Below are 27,316 nucleotides of genomic sequence, written 5' to 3' on the forward strand. Positions count from 1 at the left end.
GATGATAGATATGGAGATAGATGAATGGATGGATGGATAGATAGATGATAGATGGGTGATAGATAAACAGACTTGGAGAGATAAATGGATAAATAGATAGATGACAGACAGATTGATGGATAGAAACCTATGATTATATCTGTATAGGGAGCTCCTAGGTGAGGAAGCTCCCTCCACCTATGCAGGGTAGCTCCTTCTCTGCAATTTATAGTTTCAATTGGAGAATTGCTTAGACAACTGAAAAGTTAAGTGACTTGCCCAGGTCACATGGCCAGAATGTATCAGAAGCAGAATTAGAAACCAGATTTTCCTAGCTTGGAAGCCAATTCTGTATTATATCTCACTGCCTCTCTCTAATGTGTATGAAGGTGCAATACTCTGTAATAAATAATACAAATAATAAATTAAAATTTGATTAATAAAATAATAATTCATAAAATAATAAAAAGTTGATGCACTAAATATATGGAACTGGAGGCAGCTAAGTGGCGCTACAGTAGGTAGAGCACTGGACCTGGAGTCAGGAAGACCTGAGTTCAAATCTAGCCTCAGACACTTACCAGCTGTGGACACTGGGCAAGTTATTTCATCTCTATCTGCCTCAGTTTCCTCAGATGTAAAATGATAATAATACCACCTACTTCCCAGGGTTGTTATGAGGATCAAATGATTGTTTCTTTCCTTCTTAAATTTATGTATATCAACACCAAATATATTTCAATGAAGTCATTTAAAAATTAATTATAGAGCATATTGTGTGACCTTGACTCACATCTATGTGTGAGCCAGATTTGTAAAAGAAGGCCCCTGTTTACAGGGATTCTGCACTTAGAAGAGCAGTTATGAATCGGCTTGTGCTCATGCCCCCAGTTAGCATACAACTTTAACCACAGGCTTGGGGGGAGCTCCCAGCCCTGCCCTAGGAAATACCCTTCTCTTCTGCAAGGCTCCCATGACACCCTCATTCTGCGAACCGAGCGCCCTCTGGCAACACAAAGTATTTATGAAAGGAAAAAAAAAACCCAGACATTTATTAAATACCTACTGTCTGTGCCAAGTGCTTCACAAATATGATTCATTTGGTCTTCATGACACCCTGGGAGGCAGGTGCTCTTATGATCCCCATTTTGCAATTGAGGAAACTGAGGCAGACAGAGATTGAGAGACTTGCTCAGGGTCACACAGCTAGTGAGTGTCTGAGGCTGAATTTGAATTCAGGTCTTCCTGACTCCAGGCCCAGCGCTCTATGCACTGTGGCACCTAGCTGTTATGAGAGGCAAATACAATTGATAAGAAGTAACATTAAATCCAGCCAATATATTCTTTAACAGAATAAATTTAAGCAAACATAAAAGAAAGTAAGGCCAGGGCTGGGAAGGACCTGCCCCTTCTTTCCTCTCTCCACCCCTGGGTGAGCCCGGCACCAGCCACCAACCTGGTCACACACTGCTGGGGGCCGACCACTGCCTCTCCCTGGTCTCCTCACCCTCTTCCTCCTGGAAGGTCTCCAAAACCCACCTAAAGTCCTGCAAGAGACCGTGGGCTCCCCAAGGCTGAGCTCACTGTTTGCTCCTCTCGTCCCAAACTAGGAAGAATGACCAAGCCCAGGGGGTTTGTGGCCTGCCAGCCCTTTGCCAGGGGGTGTTACAAGTGCTTTTTCAAAATGTGTAAAATCTAACTCTAACCCTCTAAGTCAGTGATCCCTGCAGTAGAACACGTTCAGAATCTTTTCTGGCGGAGTTCGGCCCTCTGAATGCAAGGGGGCTCCAGAGCTCTTCTGACTAGGTAAAGCCCTGGAGCTGTGCCCTGCTTGATAAGGAACCGGCTGGGCTTGGGGGTCCTTCCCCTTCAGCCTCAGCACAACCTGCCCGAGGGGCTCATGACAAAAAGGGGGTGATCTCGGACAGCAAACATGGGCTTCTCTAACTGTGCTGGCAAAAAGAGCTGCGTATAAAAATCATTGCTGATCTTTTCCATCTTTCATCCACTGTCTTCCTTAAAATGTCTTTGGGTGATGTTGCCTAGTTCGGTCTTTGACCGAGTTTTCTTTCTTTCTTTCTTCTCCCCCTCTATTGCTTTTCACCTATTTTATTCGGTGACACTGCTCATCATAGCGTATCATCCTTCTATGTAAGATTTAACAGATGAGTATCAGTGTTGTCTTGGGGCATGCTTGGCAAGGAGACCACGTCTGCAGACGAGAGCAATTTCTAGGCTCTGGGTCTCTGCATTGTGGCTCTTGATTTACATCATGGTTGGGAGGGGGCCACAGAAGCTGCCTCGTCCAGCTTGTGCAGGGTTCCCTGGATGCATTACTGACTGATCGGTGGTCATTCAGGCTGCCTGAAGACCTAGAGAGAGGAGGAGTGTCCCCTCCCCCCCATTCTATAGGAGACAGTGGGTCCGGCCTGAATCAGCCTTTCTGTAACTTTCACCTGGGGGTCCTGATCCTGCCCTGGGGCCAATCAGAAAAAATGTCTAATTCTTCTGAATAACCACCCTTCCAATATGTGAAGATAGCAATTATCATCAAAATAAGAATAGCTAGGATTCTTGTGGTATTTTGAGGTCTGTAGAGCTTTTTATAAATATCTCATTTGGTCCTCAGCAACACTCAGAGGTAGGTGCTGTAATCATTCCCATTGTACAGATGAAGAAACAGAGGCAGAGACATTAAGTCACTCGCCCAGTATTATAGCTAATAAGGGTTGGAGGCAGAAATGAACTCTCATTCCTGACTCCCGGCCAGGCACTCTGGATGCTGCAGCACCACCTAGTGGCCTGACGTGCTCTTTATCCGCATACTTCTCTAGGCTAAATGTCCTTTCTCCTTCAAGCAGTCCTGAAGCGTGTTAGTCTTTGGTCTTCTCCCTCCCCCTTCCGCATTTCTCTCTCTTCCCCACCCCCACCGGTGCTCTCTTCTGCTTATAGTCTTGCTTCTCCGTGTTCTAAAATATGACGGACACTCAGAGTTCAGCCCAGTCCTCCAGGTGTAGATGACCATCATAGAGACCATTCCCCTCCCTCCTGTGCATCATTTATGTCTCTAAGTGACAGCATAGAGCCAAAAACAGTGAGAGTTGTTCTAACAGGGACTGAAGATTCCGTCTCAGAGCGTGCTTATCTGAAGCCTTTAGACGGCAGATGGAAAAGAGATGCGTTGGTAATGTTGAAAGTCACTGAGTGTGGAAATCAAGTGAAAATCAGTGGGTCTCTGTTCATTGCCGCTCTCCTTTCAATGGGCAGTTAGTTACTTAATAAGAGCATTTCAGTTGTTTGGGAGGTTTTCCAAACCACCTTGAACAGCGGGACACAATGAAAAGAGTATCAGATGTGGAGTCAAGAGAGTTGAGTTCGAATCCTCATCTTGACCCTCACTACTTGTGTGACCTTGGGCAAGGCAATGAATTTCCTTGGGACATAGACTGCTCACAAGGAGAATGAATCACCTGGACCTCGGTTTCCTTTCAGCTCTCCCTCCTTCGACTTGGATAAGAAGCATCCAAAGAGTGCTCATTTTTTCACCAAACTTTGTTTTCAGTGCTTGATGAACGATTCTTTTTTTATCTCTGTTCTGTTCATTTGCTTTGTTAAAAGTAACTTTGTCTTGTCTTTTTTTTTTTTTTTCCTAGGGACTTCTTTCCAAGTATGTTGACATTGCATTAAATTCACTTGAGACCTCCTAGGAGTCTTTCTCTCTAAAAATGCCTCATTAGGCTCACCCACAGCCATTGGGCACATTTGTAAGAGGGTTCCCGAGACATATTTCCCCATCCTTTTCAGGGACATCCTTACCTTCATGACATTTACATGACACAACCATGATAATCATGTAATAATAAATAGATCTTTTAATATAATAATGATAGCTGACAGTGCTTTGAGGCTGGCAAAGTGCTTTATGTGCATCATTTAATATTTCAATATATTTGTTTAGACAGCATAGCATAGCACGTAGAGAAGTGACCTCACAGGGTTCTAGTCCTGCCTTTGACACACACTGGCTGCATGAGCCTGGCCGAGTTATTTGGCCACTCAGCCGTCTGGGCAAGTCTCTAAGACTTTGAGTTGAGGAGAAAGGGCTGAGCTACGTTGGCAGAGTGAGTTTCTTCAATAGGAGTTCCCAATTCTAATGAAATCAGAGTTGTGGTCCCTATGCCCATCCCTCTAAGTGTGCTAGCCTTCAGTTAATGAGAAAATTTGGTGAACTAACACACTGCATTCCCATCTGTCTTGGTTAACCTCAAAATATCCTGACTGCATGAGAAGGGTAGGCTACAACAGAAGGTTTCGTCCACCATGTCAAGCAGCAATGAAATTCACCTCTATCACTGGTGGTTAGATAAGTGGATGTAACGTCATAAGTTGAAAATGCAGATTAATGAATAATCTTGTTTGATCCTTTGGAAGATCTCCAGTTTAAGAAAGAAGTGCCCAAAATCTTAACGAAAGAAGAATTAGATGCCAAAGTGGACATCTACCTCTCGGAGACGGAAACCCTGTGGTTCTTTAATCTCCCAACAGTCGTGCATTCTATAGAGTCTGAAGAAGCTGAGAAAATAAAGTACGTCAGCATCTGTTCCCTCTTTTTGTTATTTAAATGCCGTGTTATTAAAAATATAGGTAGCTGTCAAATTGAATCAAGTGCTAACTTTGTTTTGAGGATGAGTTTTTATTCATATTCTTTTTTCTGTGTACCTGGTACACTTTTTCCCTCAAAAATTGTGTTGGTTTTTTTTTTTTCAGTTATAAAATTTGTTTCTGCTAGTGGGGTGGGGTGAGATGTCAGTAAGGTGTCAGGGGCTTTTGGTTCTGAAAATAAAAGGTGAATCGAGAAAGTTACTGTTTGGGAAGGGACTGGATTGAATGCCTGGGAAATCACCTATTCTTTATATGGTTCGGTGGATCCAGGGCCTGGAGTCAAGAAGACTTGAATTCAATTCCACCAGTCTCAGACACAGACTAGCTGTGTGATCTTGGGCCAGTCATTTTACCCCATATGCCTCAGTGTCCTCATCTGTAAAATGGAGACAAATAATAGTATCTCTCTTACAGGGCTATTGTGAGGATCAAAAGAGATAATGTTTGTAAAGTGCTTTGTAAACTTTAAAACACTATATAATGCTATTATTATTATTATTATTTTTATATCCACTAGGACACCGAAGTGAACTGAGACAGTTTCCCATATAGCAGTAGCACTGAAGCTATAATGTTGTCATTTACTTTAATTTCACCCTCAGTAAATTGATTTTTAGAGCATTATCTTCTCCCAAGTAAAATAAATTGTAGAAACAGCATAATTATTAAAACTTAATGTCAGTATGGACCTCTGTGAGGTATGATGTTTATTCACATATCCTCCTTCCCCAAAATCTAAAATATCTGTGTCAAGGAAACCCTGTTGGTAGATAGGTGTAGCAGAAGCTCAATGAAGCTGGTGGGGGTAGCGTTTCTGGAGGGTTAGAGTGAGTCTTTATTCTGGGAAAGAATGGCTGGAGGATATAGGCCTAAGAAAAACAGAGCAGTAACAGGTGACACAGGTGACGTGATTGTGGCTACCATGTTATTAACCAGCAGGATTCACCTTGTTTTTCAAAGGGAACGGAACATGCTCTATGAGACTCTTTGTAAAAATCGAGCTGGCAACGACTTATATGTTGAAAGGGTGATGCAGACTTTTAATGGTGCACCCAAGCACAAGGAAGTTCAGTGTGATAAAATCCTAACAGAAGAGAAAGGTAATTGATGGATTTGTTATCTCTGATGGAAGACCAGGTTCCATAATGACTGAGCATGCCCCTGAGCCACCTCAGCAGTCCTTCAGTGGGCACCCAGCAGGTTGCTGGCTCTGTTAGGGATGGGGACGAGAAAGAATGAAGTAGCTAGAACAGAGTGTGTATGTGTGTGTATCTATGTGTGTACATATGTATGACAATGTATATACCTATATGTATGTGTGTGTGTGTGTGTGTGTGTGTATGTGTGTATATGATGTGCTGTAGAAATGCCAGGAGGGAAGGGATCCATTTGGATTAGAATCATCAAAGAGAGCTTCCTAGAGAAGGGGAATGTTGAATTCAGATTGGAAGAAGAGATAAGATTTGGAAAGTTGGAGGAGAAAGAGGCAGGCATTCCAGAGAGGAGAGAATGGGCATGAAGGACAGTGAGGAGCGAGGGCGCTCTCCTTAGAGCAGAGGAGCCACATGGAGGAGGAAGAGGAGGAGGAGGAAATAAAGTGAGATAGGGAAGGGAGCATCTGATTATGGATGGTCTTGAATGCCAAAACAAGCAGTTGAAAATTATCAATTTTTATTACACGTGATTCATGTAAGTAGATTGATTTAAGAAAACCAAAATCAACGATCTTTAAATTATTAAGATGATGGCACACTTTGTGGCCTCTAGATTAAGGAAACTTTGATTCCACATTCATTCCTATCACTGAAAAATCATGCCTTGCCCCAATTATGTTGATGGTTCTTCCTCAGCCTTTATTCTTGCAGGCATTGCTAACGCCGCCCAGGAAGCCCTGGAGTGTCCTGGACTAGGCGAGGACATTGGGGTTGAGATTTTTAGTCACCAGCATCTTTTTTCTCTTTCTCTCTGGCTGTCTAGGCATAATGTCCACCACTTGGGCTTTGTATGATGCTTATGATGCCTTGGAATTTTCTGCTTCAACAACGAAACTGGAAACAGGGAAGTCAGGAAGTATGCCAGAGGTGGTGAGGAAAGACCAGGACTCCAGATATCTGAGCACTACAGACAGAAGTATGTTCCAGTTTGCTTTTGTTCGTGACCTTTTCCATATGCTTTTTAAAATCAATTTTGTGCAAAACACAAAACTCTTGAGAAATCACACTGTTGATGCACTATATAGTCATATTAGATCTTGGACTATAGTTTTTAGAAATGCAAATCATCAATTTTTGTCCCTTTCCCCTAAAAGTACATCAATACAGTTTTCAAAATATCTCACTTAGGAGGAATATTGGATCACGTCACCTATTTAAAGAGCAGAAGACTTTGCACATAAGACTTATCAAATGATGATTAACACTGTGCCTGTCACATAGTAGGTGTTTAATAAATGTTTATTGATTGATCGATGAAAGAACTGATGGTGACTACATTTGGGAAAATTACTTTGTAAACAGAGATCCTTTAAAGCATTAGGTATTGACATACTAAGGCATTAGTTAGAATTTGATTCAGGATCAATGGAATGTTAAGAAATGTCCATAAAGTTTCAGTATCGTGAAAAGCTCATGTTTGCTAAATATCCACAGTTGTATTTCCATTAGTTTGTTCATCTATTTTCTTTTAAAACCTTTCAGCGCCAGATTCTTCTACGATTGATATACTATACTCATAATGAACCTTTTGTGGCTTCATGCTCACAAAATAGTATTGTTGCATGATAGATCACTTACAATATGGAACAGTTATTAGAAGGTTGGGGAGGGGGTGGGAGGGAGCTCCTCAGGGGAGAGGGCACCTTACCCAATTCGCGGGATGTATCTGAATGCATTGAAAAGATAGTGCTTAAATTTGGAACTATCCCCAAAGGACTATAAAACTGTGTATATCCTTTGACCCAGCAATAGGTCTGTATCCCAAAGACATCCAAAAAAAGGGAAAAGGACCCACATGTACAAAAATATTTATAGCAATTCTCTTTGTGGTGGCCAAGAATTGGAAATTGAGGGGATACCCATCAATTGGGGAATGGCTGAACAAGTTGTGGTATATGAATGTAATGGTATACTATTGTTCAATAAGAGATGTTGAGGGGCAGCTCGGTGGTGCAGTAGATAGAGCACTAGCCCTGAAGTCAGGATGACCTGAGTTCAAATCCGACCTCAGACCAAACATTTCACACTTACTAGCTGTGTGACCCTGGGCAAGTCACTTAACCCCAATTGCCTGAAAAAAAAAAAAAGAAATGTTGAGCAGGCAGACATCAGAAAAACCTGGAAAGACTTCTATGAACTGATGCTGAGTGAAGTGAGCAGAACCAGGAGAACATTGTACACAGTAACAGCAACACTGTGCAATGATCAACTTTGATAGACATAGTTCTTCTAAGACAATTCCAAAAGACTCATGGTAGAAAATGCTGTCCACATCCAAAGAAAGAACTATGGAGTTTGAATGCAGATCGAAGCGTACTATTTTTCCTTTTTCCTTTTTTCTTCTTTTTTTTGTGGATTTTCCCTTTGGTTCTAATTCTTCTTTACAACATGACTAATGAGACAATATGTTTAATATGATTGTACACGTATGGCCTATATCAGAATGCATGCCATCATGGGGGGAGAGAGGAAGGAGGGGGAGAAACTTTAAAACTCAAAATCTTGTGAAGGTGAATGTTTAAAACTAAAAATAAATGTTAAAAAAAAAGAAAAGATAACGTTCAACAAGATGAATCTTTGGCATCTTCCTGATGGTGCTCGGTTTTTGATGTGGTATATCATATCATATTGATTAAGCTGTTGGCAAAGGCTTGTCTCAATGCCGTCCTTGAATACCAGTGTGGAGAAGGGAAGATTAGATAAGTGGACAAATGGGATAAAAATTTGCTGAGCGCTTACTACGTACTAAGCACTGGAGATGCAGATAGAAAAGCCAGGCAGCCCCTCCTCTCCAGGAGCTCACATTCTAACAGGGCAGACAACATGGACTGAAGGTTGGGCTGCAGGGTCAGATGGAAAGGTCCCATGGTCCTTAGGCAGCAAAGAGAGGGCCACGTCTCTTCTTGATGCCGTTTCTACTTCCTGTCAGTTTCTGATGCTAAACCGTTTGACAGAGACAAGGACTTTGGTGGGAAGAACTTTGATCTGCAGTGCTGCCAGACCTCTAGGAGAGTTGCCAGGTGGCATCTCCCCGGGGGCTGCTTCCCTGGGTAATGGTCGAGGGCGCTTGGTTGAAGCGGTGCTGTTCTTAAGGCTCTTGGGCTGACTCTGTCAGGGTCTGATGGTGGTCAGGGTGCTCTGATAGTCTGCGACTTGCTGCCTGCCATCTGTCCCTCAAGGGAGAGATTCAAAATATTCAAAACATATTCAGAATAACCAGTTGGGAAGATGGTGAGCTAATATGAGGTTCAGGATGTGGCAGGGCATGTAAGTCTCCTTTCTTTTGTATTCCGAGTTACTTTATAATGGTCTGACCTGGATTACAGGTAGCCACTCTCAACATCTCTTAATTTTCAAGGGTCTTTAGTAGGTAAAACCAGAGATATAGAAAGTAATGGGTACAGCTCTCCTGAGAGTAAATGCTTAGTTTCCTAAGTTGGGTTTGTTTTTTGATCACATCCATGTATCATCCTCCCCATTTTATGTAACATTATATTGGCAAAATGCGAGGGATAGGGATCGTTAGTGTCCCTCTGATTTAATGAGAGTGGGGAGCTCTCAGATGAGGAAGTTCCCTCTACCAGAGCAGGTCGGCCCCTTCTCTCCAAGAGTCTTAGAGTGTTCCTGGGGCCTCGAGAGGGGCTGTGACTTACCCACAGTCACCCAGATATTTATTTCTACAGATGAATTCTAAACCAAAATGACCCAGGCAGAGTTTTATTCCGGGCAAGTCTAGATCCTTTGGAGCCAGTAACAGATATCACTTATCCTCGCACACTCTTTCCCCTCCTAGAGTCAAATAAAAAAGAGAGAGATGAAGAAAACAGCAGAAAATAAAAATGACAACACAATCAGAGAAACTCTGCCTTCTTCCTTCAGTTTTGGGTTTCCCTCGCTGTTCTCACTCATAGCTGTAATCCATTCCCGTACCCCCACCCCAAACACATACTCCTCAAAGAAATGAAGAAAATGAGTTACTCCCTCCCTCACCAAAGAGGGAGACCTTGCCATGGAGACCACACATTCTTGCTTTTTTATTCTCTTGATAATATTCTTTTCCTATCCCTTACACACATGGTGGCTGGAGAGATGGAGTCAGAAAGAGTTCAAATCCTGTCCCAGCTCATTCCTGGCTCAGTGATGTTGGGCAGCTCACTTATTCTCAGCCTCAGTTTCTTTATATGTAAAATGGGGCAGTAGGGTACTGGGTTGCCTCTGGGCTCCCTTCCAGCCCCACATCTCAGAGGCCAGGCAGTCTAGTTTCTCCTTGGGGAATAAACAGAGGATGAGGGTGGTTTATGAATGCTCTCTCAGTAGTTGGTTTTCCCTTTTGTCAAACTCCGTGGTCGTTGGTTTCTTTTTGAAAGTTTTCCTCCCCAACAGACAATATTTTATCAATATTCTAATCTCTTAAAATTCTCTGCCACAGTTTTCCACTAGACTGTTACCAATACTACCTCTGCCTCAGGAAGCACCTTCTGGGCATGGCCAACTCCCTTCATAACCAACATCCTTTTAAAAATGAATGATATTTTATTTTCCCCAATTATATATAAAAACAATTTAAACATTCATTTTAAAGAAAATGTTCATTTTGAACTTAAATAGAAAAAAGACAAAAAAAGCCTTTCCATGTACACAGCACAACATAAAAAGATTCAGTATAAAGACATGAATTTCCATTTCACACTGTTGACTTTTTTTGAAGAACTATGTAATAAATACTACACATTTTCAAAGCTACCCTGCTTTTCTATGCTTCCTTCTAAGTTGTTCTCTGCTGTGCATATTTAATTTTTTTCTCCCTCTCTCCCTACCCCACACTAGAACAGGCCATTTGACACAGATTAATAAATATATGTGAACCTATACTATATATACTTCTTTTTATCAGTTCTTTCTCTGGAGGTGGATAGCATCTTCCTTCATATGTCCTTTGTAGTTGATTTGAGTGTTTATAATACTCAAAATGACTTAGTTATTCAAAGTTATTCTTAGAACAATATTATTGTTACCGTATGCAACATTCTCTTGGTTCTGCTCATTTCACTCTCCATTATTTCATGCAAATCTTTCCATGTTTTTCTAACATCAACCGTCTCATCATTTCTTATAGCACAGTAGTATTCCATTACAATCATATACCACAACTTGTTTAGTCATTACTCAATTGACAGGTATCCCTACAGTTTCCATTTCTTTGCTACCACAGAGAGAATAGCCATAAATATTTTAGAACATATAAATTCTTTTCCTATTCCCCCGATCAACTTGGGAGAGATTTAGTAGTGGTATTGTTGGTTCAAAGAGTATAGGCAGTTTAATAACTCTTTGGGCATAATTCTAGATTGCTCTCCAAAATGGTTAGATAAGTTCACAATACTACCAACAATGAATGAATGTCCCAATCTGTCCACATTCCTTCCAACATTTATTGTTTTCTCCTTCTGTCATTTTAGTCAATCTGATAGATGTGAGATGATATCTCAAAGCTGTTTTAATTTGCATTTCTCTAATCAATAGTGATTTAGAGCGTCCTTTCATATGACTATATATAGTTTTGATTTCTTCATCGAAAAATTGCCTGTTCGTATCCTTTGACCTTTTATGAATTGGAGAATGACTCATATTCTCATAAATTTGACAAAGTTCTTTATATATTTTAGATGTGAAACCTTTATCTGAGAAACTGTCTATAAAATTTTTCTCCTAATTTTCTGTTTTCCTTCTAATCATGTCTATATTGATTTTATTTGTACAAACCCTTTTTAATTTAATGTAAACAAAATTATCCATTTTACACCTCACAATGCTCCCTACCTCTTATTTATCCATAAATTGTTCTCCTATCCATAAGTCTGATAGGTAATATATTCCATGTTCTTCTAATTTTCTTATGATATCTCCCTTTACATCTAGGCCATATATCCATTTTGACCTTATCTTGGTAAATGGTATAAGATATTGGTACATGCTCAGTTTCTGCCGGGTTACTTTCCAGCTTTCCCAACAGTTTTTACTAAATAACGAATTCTTATCCCCAAAGCTTAAATCTTTACATTTATCAAACACAAGGTCATTATAATCATTTGTTATTATATATTATATGTCTCCTCTGTTCCACTGATCTACCTTCCTATTTCTTAGCCAGTAACAAATAGTTTTGATAATAACTGCCTTATAGTATAGTTTAAGATCTAGTAATGCTAAGCCTCCTTCCCTTACATTTTTTTTCTTTAATTCCTTTGACATTCTTGACCTTTTATTTTCTTCCAGATGAATTTTGTTATTATTTTTTCTAGCTCAGTAAAATAAATTTTTGGTAATTTAATCGGGATAGCATTGAATAAATGGATTAGGTGAAATTGTCATTTTTATTATATTTGCTCTGCCTACCCATGAACAATTAACATTTCTTCACTTATTTAAATCTGACTTTATTTGTAGCAAGTGTTTTATAATTATGTTCATGTAGTTCCTGGGTTTGTTTTGGTAGGTATACTCTCAGGTATTCTATACTGTCTACAGTTATTTTAAATGGGGTATCTCTTACTATCTCTTCTTGCGGGCTTTGTTGGTGATATATAGAGATGCTGATGATTTGTGTAGGTTATTTTATATCCTGCTAATTTATTAAAATTATTGTTTCAACTAACTTTGTAGTTGAATCTTTAGGATTTTCCAAGTATATCATCATCATTGCAGACAATGCAAATTACTTATTTTATTACCTCATTGCCCATTCTGATTCCTTCAATTTCTTTTTCTTCTCTTATTGCTATTGCTAGCATTTCTCCTACAATATTAAATAATTTTAGTGAATATGAGCATCCTTGTTTCACTCCTGATTTTATTGGGAAGTCTTCTAACTTATCCCCATTACAAATAATGCTTGCTGATGGTTTTAGGTAGATGTTTCTTATCATTTTGAGGAAAAATCCATTTATAACTATGCTTTCAAGTGTTTTTAATAGGAATGAGTGTTATATCTTATCAAAAGCTTTTTCTGCATCTATTGATATAATCATATGATTTTTGTTATTTTTGTTACTCATATAATCAATTATGTTAATAGTTTTCCTTACTAAACCATCCCTGTGTTCCTGGTATAAATCCCACTTGGTCACAATGTATAGTCTTTGTAATATATTGTTGTAGTCTCCTAGCTAGTATTTTATTTAGGATTTTTGCATCCATATTCATTAATGAAATTGGTCCATAATTTTTTTTTTTATTTTTGCTTTTCCTGGTTTAGGTATCAATACCGTATTTGTTTCATAAAAGGAGTTTGGTAGGACTCCTTCTTTGCCTATTATTCCAAATAATTTATTTAATATTGGAATTAGTTGATCTTTAAATGTTTGGTAGAATTAACTTGTAAATCCATCTGGTTCTGATGATTTTTCTTAGGAAGCTCATTTATGGCCTGTCAAATTCTTTTTCTAAAAATAGCTTAATTTTGATATTTTATTTCCTCTTTTATTAATCTGGGCAGTTTATAGTTTTGTAAATATTCTCCCATTTCACTTAAATTGTTAAATTTATTGTCCTATAATTGATCAAAATAACTCCTTATAATTGTTTTGATTTCATCTTCATTAGTGGTATATTCATCTTTTCATTTTTAATACTAATGATTTGGTTTACTTCTTTTTTTAAAAATCATATTAACCAATGGCTTATCTATTTTTTTTTTCATAAAACTAACTCTGAGTTTTATTTATTTCAATGGTTTTCTTAAACTCAGTTTTATTAATGTCACCTTTAATTTTTAAGATTTTTAACTTGGTATTTAATTGGGGATTTAAATTTTTTTTTCTATTTTTTTTTAAATTGCATACCCAATTCATTAGTCTGATTTTTTCTGTTTTATTGACGTAAGCATTTAGAGATATAGATTTTTCTCCGATTATGCTTTTGCTGCATCCCATTAAGTTTGGTATATTGTCTCATTGTTGATATTCTCTTTAATGAAATTATTATTTCTATGATTTGTTCTTTAATCCACTCATTCTTTTAAGGTTAGGTTGTTTAGTTTCCAATTAGTTTTTAATCTATGTTTCCATTGTCCCTTATTGAATATTATTTTTGTTGCATTGTGATCTGAAAAGGATACATTTACTATTTCTGCTTTTCTGCATTTAACTATGAAGTTTTTATGCTCTAACATATGGTCAGTTTTTGTAAATGATACATTTTGTAAATGTACCATTGAGAAAAAGGTGTATTCCTTCCTAATCCCATTCAGTTCTCTCCAGATAGCTATCATATCTAGCTTATCTAAGGTTCTATTTACTTCCCCAGCTTCTTTATCATTTTTTTGTTAGATTTACCTAATTCTGAGAGGAGAAGGTTAAATACTATTATAGTATTACTGTCTATTTCAACCTGTAATTCATTTAACTTCTCCTTTAAAAATTTAGATGCTATAGCATTTGGTGCACATAGGTTTGGTATTGATATTACTTCATTTTTTATGGTACCTTTTATATTGTAACTTCCCTGCTTATTTCTTTCAATGAAATCTAGTCTAGCTTTAACTTTGTCTGAGATCATGATGGCTAACCCTTTTTTTTTTTAACCTTAGTTGAAGCATAATAAATTTTATGCCAGACCTTTATTTTACCTCTGTCTGTATCTCTTATTTTTAAATGCGTTTCTTGTAAACAACACATTGTCAGATTCTGGTTTTTAATCCATTCTGCTGTCTGTTTCTGTTCCATGGGTGAGTTAATCCTATTCACATTCAAAGTTATAATTACTAGTTATGTATCTCCCTCCATCCTATTTTTTCCTCACTTTTATCCTTCTCACCCACTCTTTTTACCCTATTCCTCCTCACACATCTGATTTACTTCTAACCACTACCTCCCTAATCATACCCTTTTAAAGAACCCTTCCTTATTCCCTCTCCTTAAACTCCTGTACCTTAATCTACCCACCCCTCTAAGAATCCCTCCCTTATTCTGTCCCCTTGCCTTCCTATTTCTTTATGAATCTAGAAGACCTTGATACCCTTCTAGATGTAGGTGTCATTCCCTCTTTCACCTTATTCTGAAGAGAATAAGATTCCAGCACCACCAGTCTTCCAACCCCACCTGCTTCCATCGTAATAGTCCTTCCATTCCTGCCTTGTTTGTATGAGATGATTGCCCCATTTTACCTCTCCCTACCCAATTTTATTTTTTCGCATCATCCCATAATACTCAACCCAAGCTTAAACTACCCAAGCAATGATAACATCCTTAAGAGTACAGATAATATTTTCCCATATAAGAAGTAAATAGTCTGACCTTATTGAGTGTCTTATAATTGGTCTTTAATGTTTACCTTACGTTTCTCCTGAATCTTACATTTTCATTGATTAAATTTTCATTGATTTCTGCTCTTTATGTTACAAATACCTGAAAGTCTTTCAATTCATTAAATGTCCATTTTTTCCCCATTCAGGATTATATACAACTTTGCTGGGTAAGTTACTTTTTGGTTGCAAACCCAGCTCCTTTGCTCTTTAAGATATAATGTTCCAGGCCCTTTGGTCTTTTAATATAGAGGCTGCTAGATCCTGTGTTATCCTGACTGTAGCTCCACAATATTTAAATTGTTTCTTTCTTGTTGCTTGTAGTATTTTTTTTCCTTAAGCTGGGAGCTTTGAAACTTGGCTGTAATGTTCCTGTGAGTTTTCATCTTGAGATCTCTTTCAGGTGGTATTTAGAAGGTGATTGGTGGACTTTTCCCTACTTCTATTTTACTCTCTTGTTCTAGAACTTCAGGGCAATTTTCCTTAGTAACTTCTTATAATATCATATCTAGACCTTTTTTTTAAACCCTAAGTTTCAGGTAGTCCAGCAGTTCTTACATTGTCTCTCCTCAGTCTAGATCAGTTGTTTTTCTTTTTTCTTTTTCCTTTTTTTCTAGTTTTGAACTCAGGTCCTCCTGACTCCAGGACTGGAGCTCTATCCACTGTGCCACCTTGCTGTTCCTATCAGTTGTTTTTCTAATGAGATGTTTCACTTTCTCTTCTATTTTTTCATTCTTTTGATTCTGTTTTATTATTTCCTGGTGTCTTATAATGTCATTAGCTTCCATTTGTCTAATTCTAGTTTTTAAGGAGTTATTTTCTTCCTTAAGTTTTTGGATTTCTTTCTTATTGTTTGGCTTTCTTTTCATAATTTTCTCTATTTTCTTGGGTCGCTCTTACTTCTTTTCCCAATTATTCCTCTCTAATCTGATTTTTAAAGTCCTTTTTAAGCTCTTCCAAGAACTTTATTTGGGCTTACAACCATTTGACATTTTTCTTTGAAGCAGGAGTGGCTTTTTAAACTTCACTATCTTCTTCTGAGTATGCACCTGGATCTTCTCTATCCCCATAGTACTGTCTGTGATTGGGTTCTTTCTCCTTCCTTTAGTCATTGTTTTAGTGGCTTATCATTATAGCCAGGTTCTAGTTCCAAGGTGGTGGTAGTGGTGGTGGCAGGGGTGGGGGGGGGCAGAGAGTGATGCCTCAGGCTTCAGGTTTTTTGTATTATTTTCTGAGCTGCATCTGGGGGCGTAACCTCAGGCACTCCTCTCTGCCCCTGAGCCAGGACTAGGCCCTCCAGTTACACTGGCCACCGCAAACACTCTTGCTCCAGTCCTTCCCTCAGCTGCACACTTCAGCTTGCCCCTCTGCCCTGGAACCCAAACCAAGGACTCTACAGTCTTGTAAGGGCCCGCAGCCAGCAAAGTCCACAAAGTCCTCTGCTGCTTTACTCATCGGGTATGTGCTCCTTCCTCTTCACCCATAGCCCCAGCCTGGCACATGTCTGGTCAGCACAGCTGGGCTTGGCATCCAGCAATAGCTGAGGGGCCTTCTATCTTCCCTACCCGGATGTCCAGCCCCCACACTGTCCATGATGAGTAAGTTCCTGAAACCAAGGGAAACTCAGCTGCCCCAAGACTTACTGTTTGTTGATTCAGGAGTGTCTGCTTGGAGATGTTTGCACTTCAGGTGGGCCAAACCTTTCTCCCAGGAAGTCAGATCCTAAGGTCCTCCCAAATTGTCTTAGGAGGACAACTGCTTTACCCCAACTTTTAATTATTTCTGGGGCTCCAAGTTCACTTTGAGGTGATATTTTATCTTGTTTGTAGGAGAATTTTAGAGAGTCTGTCTTTCCCACCATCTTCCCAGCTTGCTTCCTTAACATTCGTTTTTTAAAAATTTGAGTTCCAAATTCTTTCCTTCCCCTCCCCCCTCTCTACAGGTGATACATGTGCAGTCATGCAAAACATATTTCCATATTAGTCGTGTTGTGAAAGAAAACATAGACCAAAAAAAAAACACATGGGAAAAATGGAGAAAGTGAAAAATGGTATGCTTCTATTTGCATTTAGACTCTATCAGTTCTTTTTCTGGAGATGAATAGTGTTTTTCATCATGAGTCCTTTGGAATTATCTTAGATCATTGCATTGCTGAGAATAGCTAAGTCCTTCACAGTTGATCATCATACAGTATTGCCCTTACTGTATTCAGTGTTCTCCTGGTACTACTCGTTTCACTTTGTATCAGTTAATGTAAGTCTTTGCAGGATTTTTTTTTTGAAAGAGAAAAGGAAATATCTAAGGCAAAGGGGATGGTGTAAGCAATAGCACTGAGGTAGATTATTGCAATGTCCCAGTCTCCTGACAAAACCTGTTAATTATTTATAATTATTATTATGTGTTAATTATCGAATCACCTAACTTGGGCGTGTTAGTGGCGACAGAAGAATTCGAGTCGCTTTTGCAAGAAGGCCAACTTGACCTTTGCACACAGAGGCATCTATTACAATGTCCTTATTAAATTTATTGTTTCTTCCCAGGATATTTCTTTTGGCTGATTTTCCTTTAGGCACCACCAAAGCCCGCTAAGAAAGATATTATCCCGGCTTGGCAGCGGTATTTCAGGGGCCATTGTTGCCGCCACTGCTGCTAACATGTAAAATAGGAGTGGGGGATTTTTGTCTTGAACAAAACCTTCCCTAGACCAACGGATGGCAGCATCCCCGTAATCTTTTGCCCTGTATCTTTCTTCCCTTACACAGCCAAACTCCTAGAAGAAGCTCTCTATACCTGTCGCCTCCATTTCCTCTCTTCTCATCTACTTCTCAGCCCTTTTGCCCTGTTTTCTGACCTCATCATTCAACTGCAGCTTTTACCTGACTTAAATAGGGTTAAGTGACTTGCCCAGGGTCACACAGCTAGTAAGCGTCTGAGGCCAGATTTGAACTCAGGAAGAGGAAACAGGCGTTCTATCCACTGTGCCATCTAACTGCCCCCCCCCCCAAGTTAACAGTGATCTCTTAATTGCCACATCTGAAGGCCTTTTCTCAGGCATCTTCCTGAGTTCAAATCTGGACTCTCACATTTCCTAGCTGTGGGACGCTGGGCAAGTCACTTAAGCCTGTTTGCCTCAGTTTCCTCATCTGTTTTGAGCTGGAGAAGGAAATGTCAAATTACTCCAGGATCTCTGCCAATAAAACCTCAAATGGGGTCACGGAGAGTTGGCCATGACTGAAGAGCAATAAGTAAAGGCTTAAGACATGACTGGCGGTCAGCCTGAGCGCTTCGTCACACGTGCACCACAGCCAGACCAGCTTGTTGGATTGATTAACAGGAAAGATTCTCTCACTGATCTTTCCGTAAAGCAATCTCTGCCTGTATGACCTTCTGAGAGACTGCTCTATCAGTAAAAGAATAAATTCATCTACTGCGCTGTCATACACATTCCATATTACCCGTAGCTCTTAAGAAATGAAAAGGAGATGAAAATTCACGGAATTTTAGGAACCGCAGGAGGGTCCCCTTGCCTCCACCACCCGCCATCCTGAAAGCAGAAAAAAAGCATTCACTGAATCTAAATGATATCCTGTGGCTAATTTTTCATTAAGCACCTGTTTCATACTGTCTGTCTTGGTGTTTTACAGCGAGTGAAAACAGTTCCACAATTGATGTCGAAAGCATCATTATGGCTAAAATTCATGAGGAAGAAGAAGATCATTCAGAGTTGATATTGAAGTCGGAAAAATTTCAACAGGATTTATTTTTCATGGAGAGGGTTCTCATGGAAAATATATTTCAACCGAAACTTGCAGCTTATCGACAGCTTCCTATCCTAGAAGGTATTTTTTAAAATAGATAATTATGTTTTATTCCTGCAGGAAAAAATGTATTTTCTTTGATATGGGGACCCTACTTACCCAGTGTCCCGAAAGTCTGTTAAGATTCATAAAACTTAAAACTTCAATTTCTAAAGATGAACACCTTGACCAGCAAATTTTAATTGTTTAATTTAACTGTGTAATTTTAATAGTATAATTATCCTTTCCACATTGTGGGGGTTAGGGGTGTGGAACTCTGGCTATCTGGAAAATCCACATAAAATTTTTTTGGCCTTCCCTTCACACCAAAGAAGTCTGAATCTTTTTTCTTTTATGGGGTGTTTATAGTTCTTTATTACAAAATTTGGGTTAAGTATTTGGTCATAGGCTCTATGTTGTCTGCTGGCCTTTGCATATCATCTACGGATTCCAGAAAACTCCCCAAAATTCCCATTTAATTTCTTATACTGACCTGCAATATATCGAAACTGTGATGGGGGAAGACTTGGAAGGGATAATTGTATTTATAAAATCATAGAGCTGCACTCTTTGGAGTACACACTCAGTGAACACTCAGTCTGACCCATACCCTAACCTTGAATCCTGTTAAAAAGAACACGGATTGATTAAGCACCAGCCACTGAGCCAAGCACTGGGGTTACAGAGAAGGACCACAAGACAGTGCCTGCCCTCAAGGAGCTCACATTCTAACAGGGGCAAGGAGGATTTATAGAGCGCTTAGTACTAGATGAAGGACATCAGTGGCTCATGAAGCCAGGACTCAAAGCCAGGATTTGAAGAACCAATGTAAGCCTGGTACTGTAGGGTTTGGTGTAGGGGTTGGGGGCAAGCTCAGAAGGGAGTCAGACCCAGAAAAATTGCCTGGAAGCTGGCAGTTAGGTTGGATTAAGGAATACAAAGTCAAATGAGCAGCCCAGAATTGGAATGCGTACAAGTAATGAAAAGCACACCTGAAAACAAAAATGGCGTCAGAGAGGCAGGTTGGTGGGCGAGGCATTCTGAGCTCCACTGAGCAGGATGTAGTCACAAGTGTTTGGATCCACAATTTTTGCAAGGTCAGAAACTTAATTTCGTGATTTCCCCCGTGGGTGATCAGGCCCAGTGGGATTGATTGACTCACAAAACAAAAAATAAACCAAGTACTGGTGACTCCTGGTATTATGGGAATGACAGCCACAGTACTAGGGTACTAGGATTTACAATGGGAAGCATGATACAGTTATGGCGGAGAAAGCAGTGACTCTAGACTCCCACATTCAGATCCTCCCTCTGACACATAATACTGATGGCATGACCTGGGTCAGGTCATGTTATCTCCCTAAGCCTCAGTTTCTTCAGTTGTAAAATGGGGGTGTTGGACTAAATGCCTCCAAGGTCCCTTCTGGCTCTTCTTCTAATTAGTCCATTCAAGAGGCCAAATTGCAAAATGTATGATGGGAAACATATATACCATGACCCTCTTTTCCAAACCAAGAAATAGCAAAATGTCTGACAAAGGGTAGTCTTTTTACAAAGATTAGTCAAAAGTACACTTGCTTTCCTTGAAAATGAGGTTGTCCCAGATAAGGAGAGATTTCTGGCCACCAGTAGGAGAGCTGGCCCTGGTTTCCTGGCTAGACCGTTCCCTCCAGGCTGAGCAGAGCATTCAGATGACTGAATGACAAAGTCAGTTGTGGCTAAACGCTATCTCCAGGCCTGGGCATCAAGGAGACCTCAGGCAGCTCTGTCCAAAAGTATGACTGGCTTGGCCCATCTTTTTGGAATAAAAACAAAGATTCAGGTATCAGTCCTCCAGAGAGGTTGGTGACGTCAATGTGAAACAACTAGATTTGGGTTTGAAATCATTGTTATAACACACAGGGATGATTTCTAACCCTTGCCTTTTATTTTTTTTTCCTAGACTCCAGACCAACTACAAATATATAATATTGCCTTGGCCATGGGCTCACAGATTTAGACCTGGGAGAGATCTCCATGTTCATCTAATCCAATACCCTTATTTTACATGTGAGGAAACTAAGGGCAAGAGTAGCTAAGCAACTTGCCCATGGTCACAGAGATAGTTAGATGGCAGTCATAACTTGAATCCAGGGCCTTTGACTCAAAATCCAGTGTTCCTTCCACTATATGGTTAAAAAGTAATGGACAAAAGCATTTATTAAGTGCTTGCTATGTGCCAGGCCTTGTGCTGAGCTATATGCATATATATATATATATATATATGTATATATATATATACACACACACACATATATATGATATAAATACGAGCAAGTGAGATAGTTCCTACCCTCAAAGAGCTTACACTTTAATTAGGGAAGACAAAACATTGAGGGAAGTGATGGTAAGAGAGGCATGTCTGACTAGGTAGTCAGAGGGATGATGATTGGAAGGGGGGAGAGTGTGCCACCCCACTTGTTTCAACTAATTAATTGCAGATTATTTTATTCTTTTTGCATTTTGGGTGAGTGTCACCCTGATTGGGATTTTGGGAAACACTTTTTACTTAATGAGATTTAGGAGAAGACCTCGGTCTTATTTGACCCACTTATAAGTGATTTCATAAAGTGGGTTCTTGTTTTCATCTGTTGCATTTTGTGTTGACATTTGCTTCAGTTTTAGAGGGTGACATTTTCTATCTTTGTTCCCAAAATCTGATGGGAGTGTGTACACTGACTGAGGACGTTGGAAGTCAGAACATGGTAGTTAGAACCACACCTCGTAGGTGGGCTGTAGCAGGAAGAGAGAGGAGGCAAAGGGGATGGCTGGTGGTGCAGTGGGTCGGGCGCTGGACCTCGAGTCAAGAAGACCTGAGTTCAAATCTGGCCTCAGCAGTGGAATGATGAGGTCAGAAGCCAGGGCAGAAGGGCTGGGAAGTGGATGAAAAGAGAGGAAATGGAGGCGACAGGGAGGGACAGCTTCTTTTAGGAGTTCCTGTCTCAGCATTGCCGCTGACTAGTGCCCTGCCCTGACCATGTTGCAGTCGTGTAGTTGAGAAAATCACATGAGATCCTTCAAACATAGACAGTGCCTTGCAAACCACCTGAAGGTGGGTAAGGAGGGACAGGGCTTGAAGGACCCTGACCTAGGGCTGGAAGGGGCTTCTGAGGCCATCTAGATCAAACTCTCCACTGTAGAGATGAGAACAGTGAGGCCCAGGGAGGAGGGGAAGGGCCTGGCTCAGTCAAGGGCCCACAAGTAGCAGGGGTCCGAGGTGGGATGATGCATTTCCTGCTAGGGAAGAACAGGAGCCAGCTCTAAGATGTGGCTAGTCCACACCCACAGGTGCTTGCTGGGGAATGCAAGCACTGGCCTGGAAAGGGAGAGAGAAGAGAGAAGATTGGGACTCGAGGAGAGGCGGCAGCGTGGCCTTGGGGCAGAAATGGGTCACTTGGAGTTCGATAAGATTCAAATCCTGCCTCTGACACTTACCAGTTGTGGGACCCAAGTCTCTGGTGTTGTCTTCTGTAGAACGGGGAGAACAGCGCCTGTAGTCCTTGCCAGCGGGGCGGTTGTGAAGATCAGTCAAGAAACATGTAAGATCAAAGGACAGATTAGGATGATGCTGTGAAGCTGCTTTGCAAACTTTGAAGTGCTATATAAATACAAGATCTTCTTCTTATTGTTAGAGGGAAGAAGAAAAAAGATTTTTGGGTTAGAATTATATATAACATTGTAATTATAGGATAGTTAGGTAACTTATATTTATATAACCTTCTAATTCCCTCAAGTGGCCTTCTCCGTTATCTTTCGGTATTGTGTGATGTGTCGTAAGATGTTTGAATGAAGGATACGGTCATATTTATTTTCCCTGGTAATATCTCTAAAGGCCAGACTTTGGGAAGGCATATTAAATGAACAGAATTTTTAAAATGGAGACTTTTAGGTCCTCAGTGGTAGACACTGCTCCCCACCCCCACTTTTTTTTTTCTCTTGAGAGATGCTGATTCACAGGAAAAATAATCAGTTGAGACATCCATATAGGTAAAAAAACCTTAAGTTTTAGGAGGTCGTGAGAATAGCTAACTAGCACGTATAAGATGTTTTTCATTTATATTATGTATATAATATATATACACGTACATATATGTGCATATACATACATATATGTTATATACATACCCACATATATAAAGATACACACGCACACATACATAGATCTTTAAGCTTTGACAAGCACTGTGCATCTCTTATCCCATTTGAGCCTCACCACCTTGGGAGGTAGGTGCTATCATTATTCCCATCTTACAGATAAGGAACTGAGGTTAAGTGACTTGGCCAAGGTCACAAAGCTAGTGTCTGAGGCCTGCCTTGAGCTCAGGTCTTCCTAACTCCCAAGTCCACTGCTCTATCCATTGTGTCATCTAGTTGCTGAGGAAAAAAAGTGTAAAAAAAAAAAAAAGCTTAACTTGCTTTTGAAATGTAGAACAGATAGTATAATCTGTTATTAAATAAAGGTGATAAGTCATAGAACCATATTAATGAGAGAATAGATGCCATCCATGCCTGGCAGGGGGAGGGAGCTATGTCTAGTAGAGGTGAAGGTAAGGAGAGGCCAGCATCTCCCACCTGCTGATGCTTGCCCCACTAGGCCACCCTCTTCCTCCAGCATTTGCATCGCAAGTCTTCCGTTACTAGCCGTAGCTGACCTTACCTCCTTGAAGTCTTACTGTCCAGTCTCCTCTACCACTCAAATCTGCTGGCTCCTGCCCTGTTCTTCAGTTTTCTGAATTTCCTACCCAATTGGCTCTTGCTTCATTGTTCCGATTTGCTGCCAAGAGTACCGACCTCCTGGTGGCCTGACCCAGGAGAACCCCTTTAGAAACTTGCTAAGTCTCCAAAACGACCATGGGAAAGAGTGATTCTTGTTCGTTGTGTAATGGATGCCCCTGAGCAGCTTACATATTCACTGCCTCATTTGGCATTTTCTACACAAACTGGCACATTTTAATGAAATATAAACATTTGCCAGTTTGTGGTTAGTCTTTTTTGTCCTACTTGGAAACCTAACAAGTGAAATGATATTTTAGCAATAGAAACAGCTTTTGCTGTCTCTTAAAGGAGACCCTATTGAATTTAGGTAGAGTTCCAGGTGTCTAAGCAGCGACTTTGATGTTTAAGCTCGCTTAATTGAGTTAATTACAGGGTAGGGATAACACACACCAGCCGTGTTTTCAGGAAGCATTCTTTATCCAAGCTGTATTTCAGGAGGAGGGAACAAAAATTCCCACATTAAATAAGTGTTTTTTGGTTAGTTCTATCCAACTACTTATTCTTTCATGGCAGCTTTGTAAGATGACCTTGTTTGAGTCAGTAAAAGAGCTGCTTCTCATTTGTGGACGGTATTTGACACAGTGTTGGGTTTTGGCAACCCCATTTAATATATATGTACATGTTTATGTATGCATGTATGTAACACATGTAGATATAGATGTATGTATGTATGTATACATACATCTATTTTTAAAAATTCTTTTAGCTGAAGATAATAATCTCAGCCTTGCTTACCTCCTGGAGCACTTCTGATGATCGAGATAGATAATCAAGAGAGATAACTGGGGTGGGAGGTGGGGGACTTGAAAACAGTAAGATGTCCTATAGAAGTGCTGTTGGTTATTATAGGCTACCCAAGAAGGCATTCACAGTAGGGAGAGAGGGTTGTGGATGAGAACCTTTGGCCCCAGGGAGGAGATTGGTGAGAGAGTGACAGTACAGTGTACCTACTCCCCCACCTCTCAGTGACCTAAAAAACCCTTTGATCTGTTCCCGAAGCTGGGAGTGGGGAAGGGAGTTGGGACACTGACTTGAAATAATCTATAGGAAATCCCTCTTTAACTTGGATTCTACACTGAGTCACCTCCATATTGGCAAATGAATGTGGTAATCTGTGACTCCCTGTAGTATTCTTTACTTGATATTAATGATCAAAAGGTCATTGAAAAATGTTAATCTCTGTTCTATCTTTAAGGAAATCTTGTCTACTTTTGAAATATGCCTGGGAGCTACTTTGTGAAGGGGGTAGAATTTTACTCTACTGAATCAAATGCTTTTTTAATGGCCCAAAATAGTATAGATCTTGTATTCTTTTTCATCTTCCAATCTGGCCATTATATGATTGTCAAAACAATAAACCTAAGACTTAGTTGTTTACCCTGCCAAAAAAAAAATTCTTTTGGCTGTGCCTTAGGCAAGGAAGAAGCAGAAACAGAAGAGGAGAATCATCCCCAAGTGCAAAAAGTTAAGCAGAGCGAGGATGACGAAGATACAGAAGCTACGGAAGAGGAGTCAGTGGAGGCTTCGGAAGAACCCATCCCACCCAATCTAGAACGACTGTGGTCGTTTTCTTGTGACCTCACAAAAGGACACAATGTGAGCAGCATGGCCTGGAATAAAGCAAACCCGGTACGTTAGCAGATTGTCTTTGGAAATCATCTCCAGGATGCAGGGGTTCAAATCAGGCATTCTTGGCCTCCAGCCTTGAGCAGGAAGGAAGACTGGCAAATCCCCAGGGTCAGGAAGCTAGAACCCCATGAAAACGGGGACGTGTGTCCATTCCCAGCAGCGTTTTCCTAAGAAGGGTTTGAGGCAGGCGCTGCTTGGGCACTGTCCAGGTGCTCACGCTTCTGTTGATAGTGACCATGGTTGTTCCGGGTGAATTGGACAATCCGACTGTAGGAGCTGCCCCCCCTTTCTGTAACAGATACTCCGGACTTTCTATACTTTAATTTGAATATTAGTCACCATTCAGGAAGGATACCAGAAAGTTGGTTCAATTAGGCTCCATTTTACCTTCTCAGATTATACCAAGTAAAGCAATAAGATTATTTTTAAGAACTATACTAGCACTTATCCCTCCAAATGATTTGAGTGTCCCCACCTTCAGATTAGTTCCCTTGGAAGGCAATACACTTATTCCAACAATGCTTCCCTTACTCACATTCCAAAAAGAAAAAAAAAGCCCAAAGCCTTTTTGAGAACTCTTTCCCTTCATGTAATCGGTGGCCCAGCCAAAATAATTATGTGCTTTTCTTGACACATTTCATTTCCCATCTCTGGGTCTTTGCTCAGATTGTCTGTGGTGTTTGAAATATCCTTCCTGTCTTTAGAATCCCTGCCTTCCCAGAAGCTCATCTCAAGCTCTGCTCACTATGTATATGAGGCCTTCCTGGCTCCACTCTCCCCAGTCTCTAGCGTCCCCTTCAGCATGTTTACTGTTCACATATCTTTACTTACTTAGATTTTTACATTTGGTTTCCCCTCCTGTAGAATATAAGCCACTTGAGGACAAGTATTTCATTTTTCTCTTTATATTCTCGCTGCCACACACAGTAAAAGCTTGATTAATGCTTACGAATTATAGATGAACTAGCACATTGAGGTTACTCTGAATAGCCTCAACAGGGGCAAATTTCTATCCTTTGAAAATAGATTTTATTTTTTAGAAGAGTCCAAAAACCATGTTAAGTCAAGTCTGATGAATGAACTAGGTAGGAGAGCAGGGTGATAACACTTTAGTTCTGTTCTTGAAGGGTTTCTAGCCTGGGCTCCGGTAATTTTTTTAAAAAATATTTTGATGATTGTAGTTTAATATAATTGCTTTTCTTTGTCTTGGTTTTATGCATTTAAAACCATGATTCTGAGAAGGGATCCACCTTAGGTTTCCCTGGACTACTGCCCACAAAAAGATGAAAGACCCTCCTTCTAAAGCAAAGAGATGAATTTTCTTGTATGCCTGGTCAGGTCCTTTCAGAACAGAAGTCTCCAAAATGTTTTGTGTCATGGCAGCCCATTGACCTAATTAGTTCTCTCTCCAACGTTCCCACGGTACAGGGAGTAGGGGAGCAGACAGCCCCCCAAAACAGCTGTCTTATTTTTAAATTGTTACATAATAAGGTGTTTTATGCCTCCAGAATCTTTTATTACGGTTATTATAATTTAGAAACTGATCATCTGTGTTGAAACTTGTGTAACAAATGTGAATACTTCAATTAGATCTCCTTTCTACGTAATTTATATGGATTTGTGCTGCAAGAAACATTTTTTGTATGCCATCTCTGATATCTAACAAGGCCCTAGTCACATTTTAAATCTGTTCAAATTCAGTTCTTAGATTTTCAAATGGAAATGATGAATCATTATGAAATTGAGAGTTTGAATATGCAAATGTCAGAGAGTGTGTACTCATGGGTAGGGGGAGGGGTATGACTAGTATATACAAATGTTCTAGGCATGTTCTATGTCTATTTCTTTAAGTGACTTACAACTTTTATTAAATGATTTTCAATTTATGCTATAAATAATTTTGTTATGCTTACAAGCCC

At 39.9% G+C, this 27,316-nt stretch overlaps 1 protein-coding gene across 2 annotated transcripts in view; it reads left to right on the plus strand.

Annotated features, from left to right (window-relative positions):
* WDR78 (WD repeat domain 78) overlaps positions 1–27,316 on the plus strand; it is a 59,302-nt gene that overhangs the window by 7,924 nt on the left and 24,062 nt on the right. For both annotated transcript variants that reach the window (XR_003570186.1, XM_027874098.1), the window contains exons 5-9: positions 4,411–4,564; positions 5,602–5,741; positions 6,619–6,771; positions 18,801–18,995; positions 25,183–25,397. Coding sequence is in view for 1 of the 2 variants with exons in the window: in XM_027874098.1 (XP_027729899.1) it covers positions 4,411–4,564; positions 5,602–5,741; positions 6,619–6,771; positions 18,801–18,995; positions 25,183–25,397 (857 nt within the window). In the remaining variant the exon portion in view is untranslated. The remainder of the gene's footprint in view (positions 1–4,410; positions 4,565–5,601; positions 5,742–6,618; positions 6,772–18,800; positions 18,996–25,182; positions 25,398–27,316) is intronic.

The sequence above is a fragment of the Vombatus ursinus genome, unplaced genomic scaffold (assembly GCF_900497805.2).
Source record: "Vombatus ursinus unplaced genomic scaffold, bare-nosed wombat genome assembly UNPS02014804.1, whole genome shotgun sequence".
NCBI lineage: Eukaryota > Metazoa > Chordata > Mammalia > Diprotodontia > Vombatidae > Vombatus > Vombatus ursinus.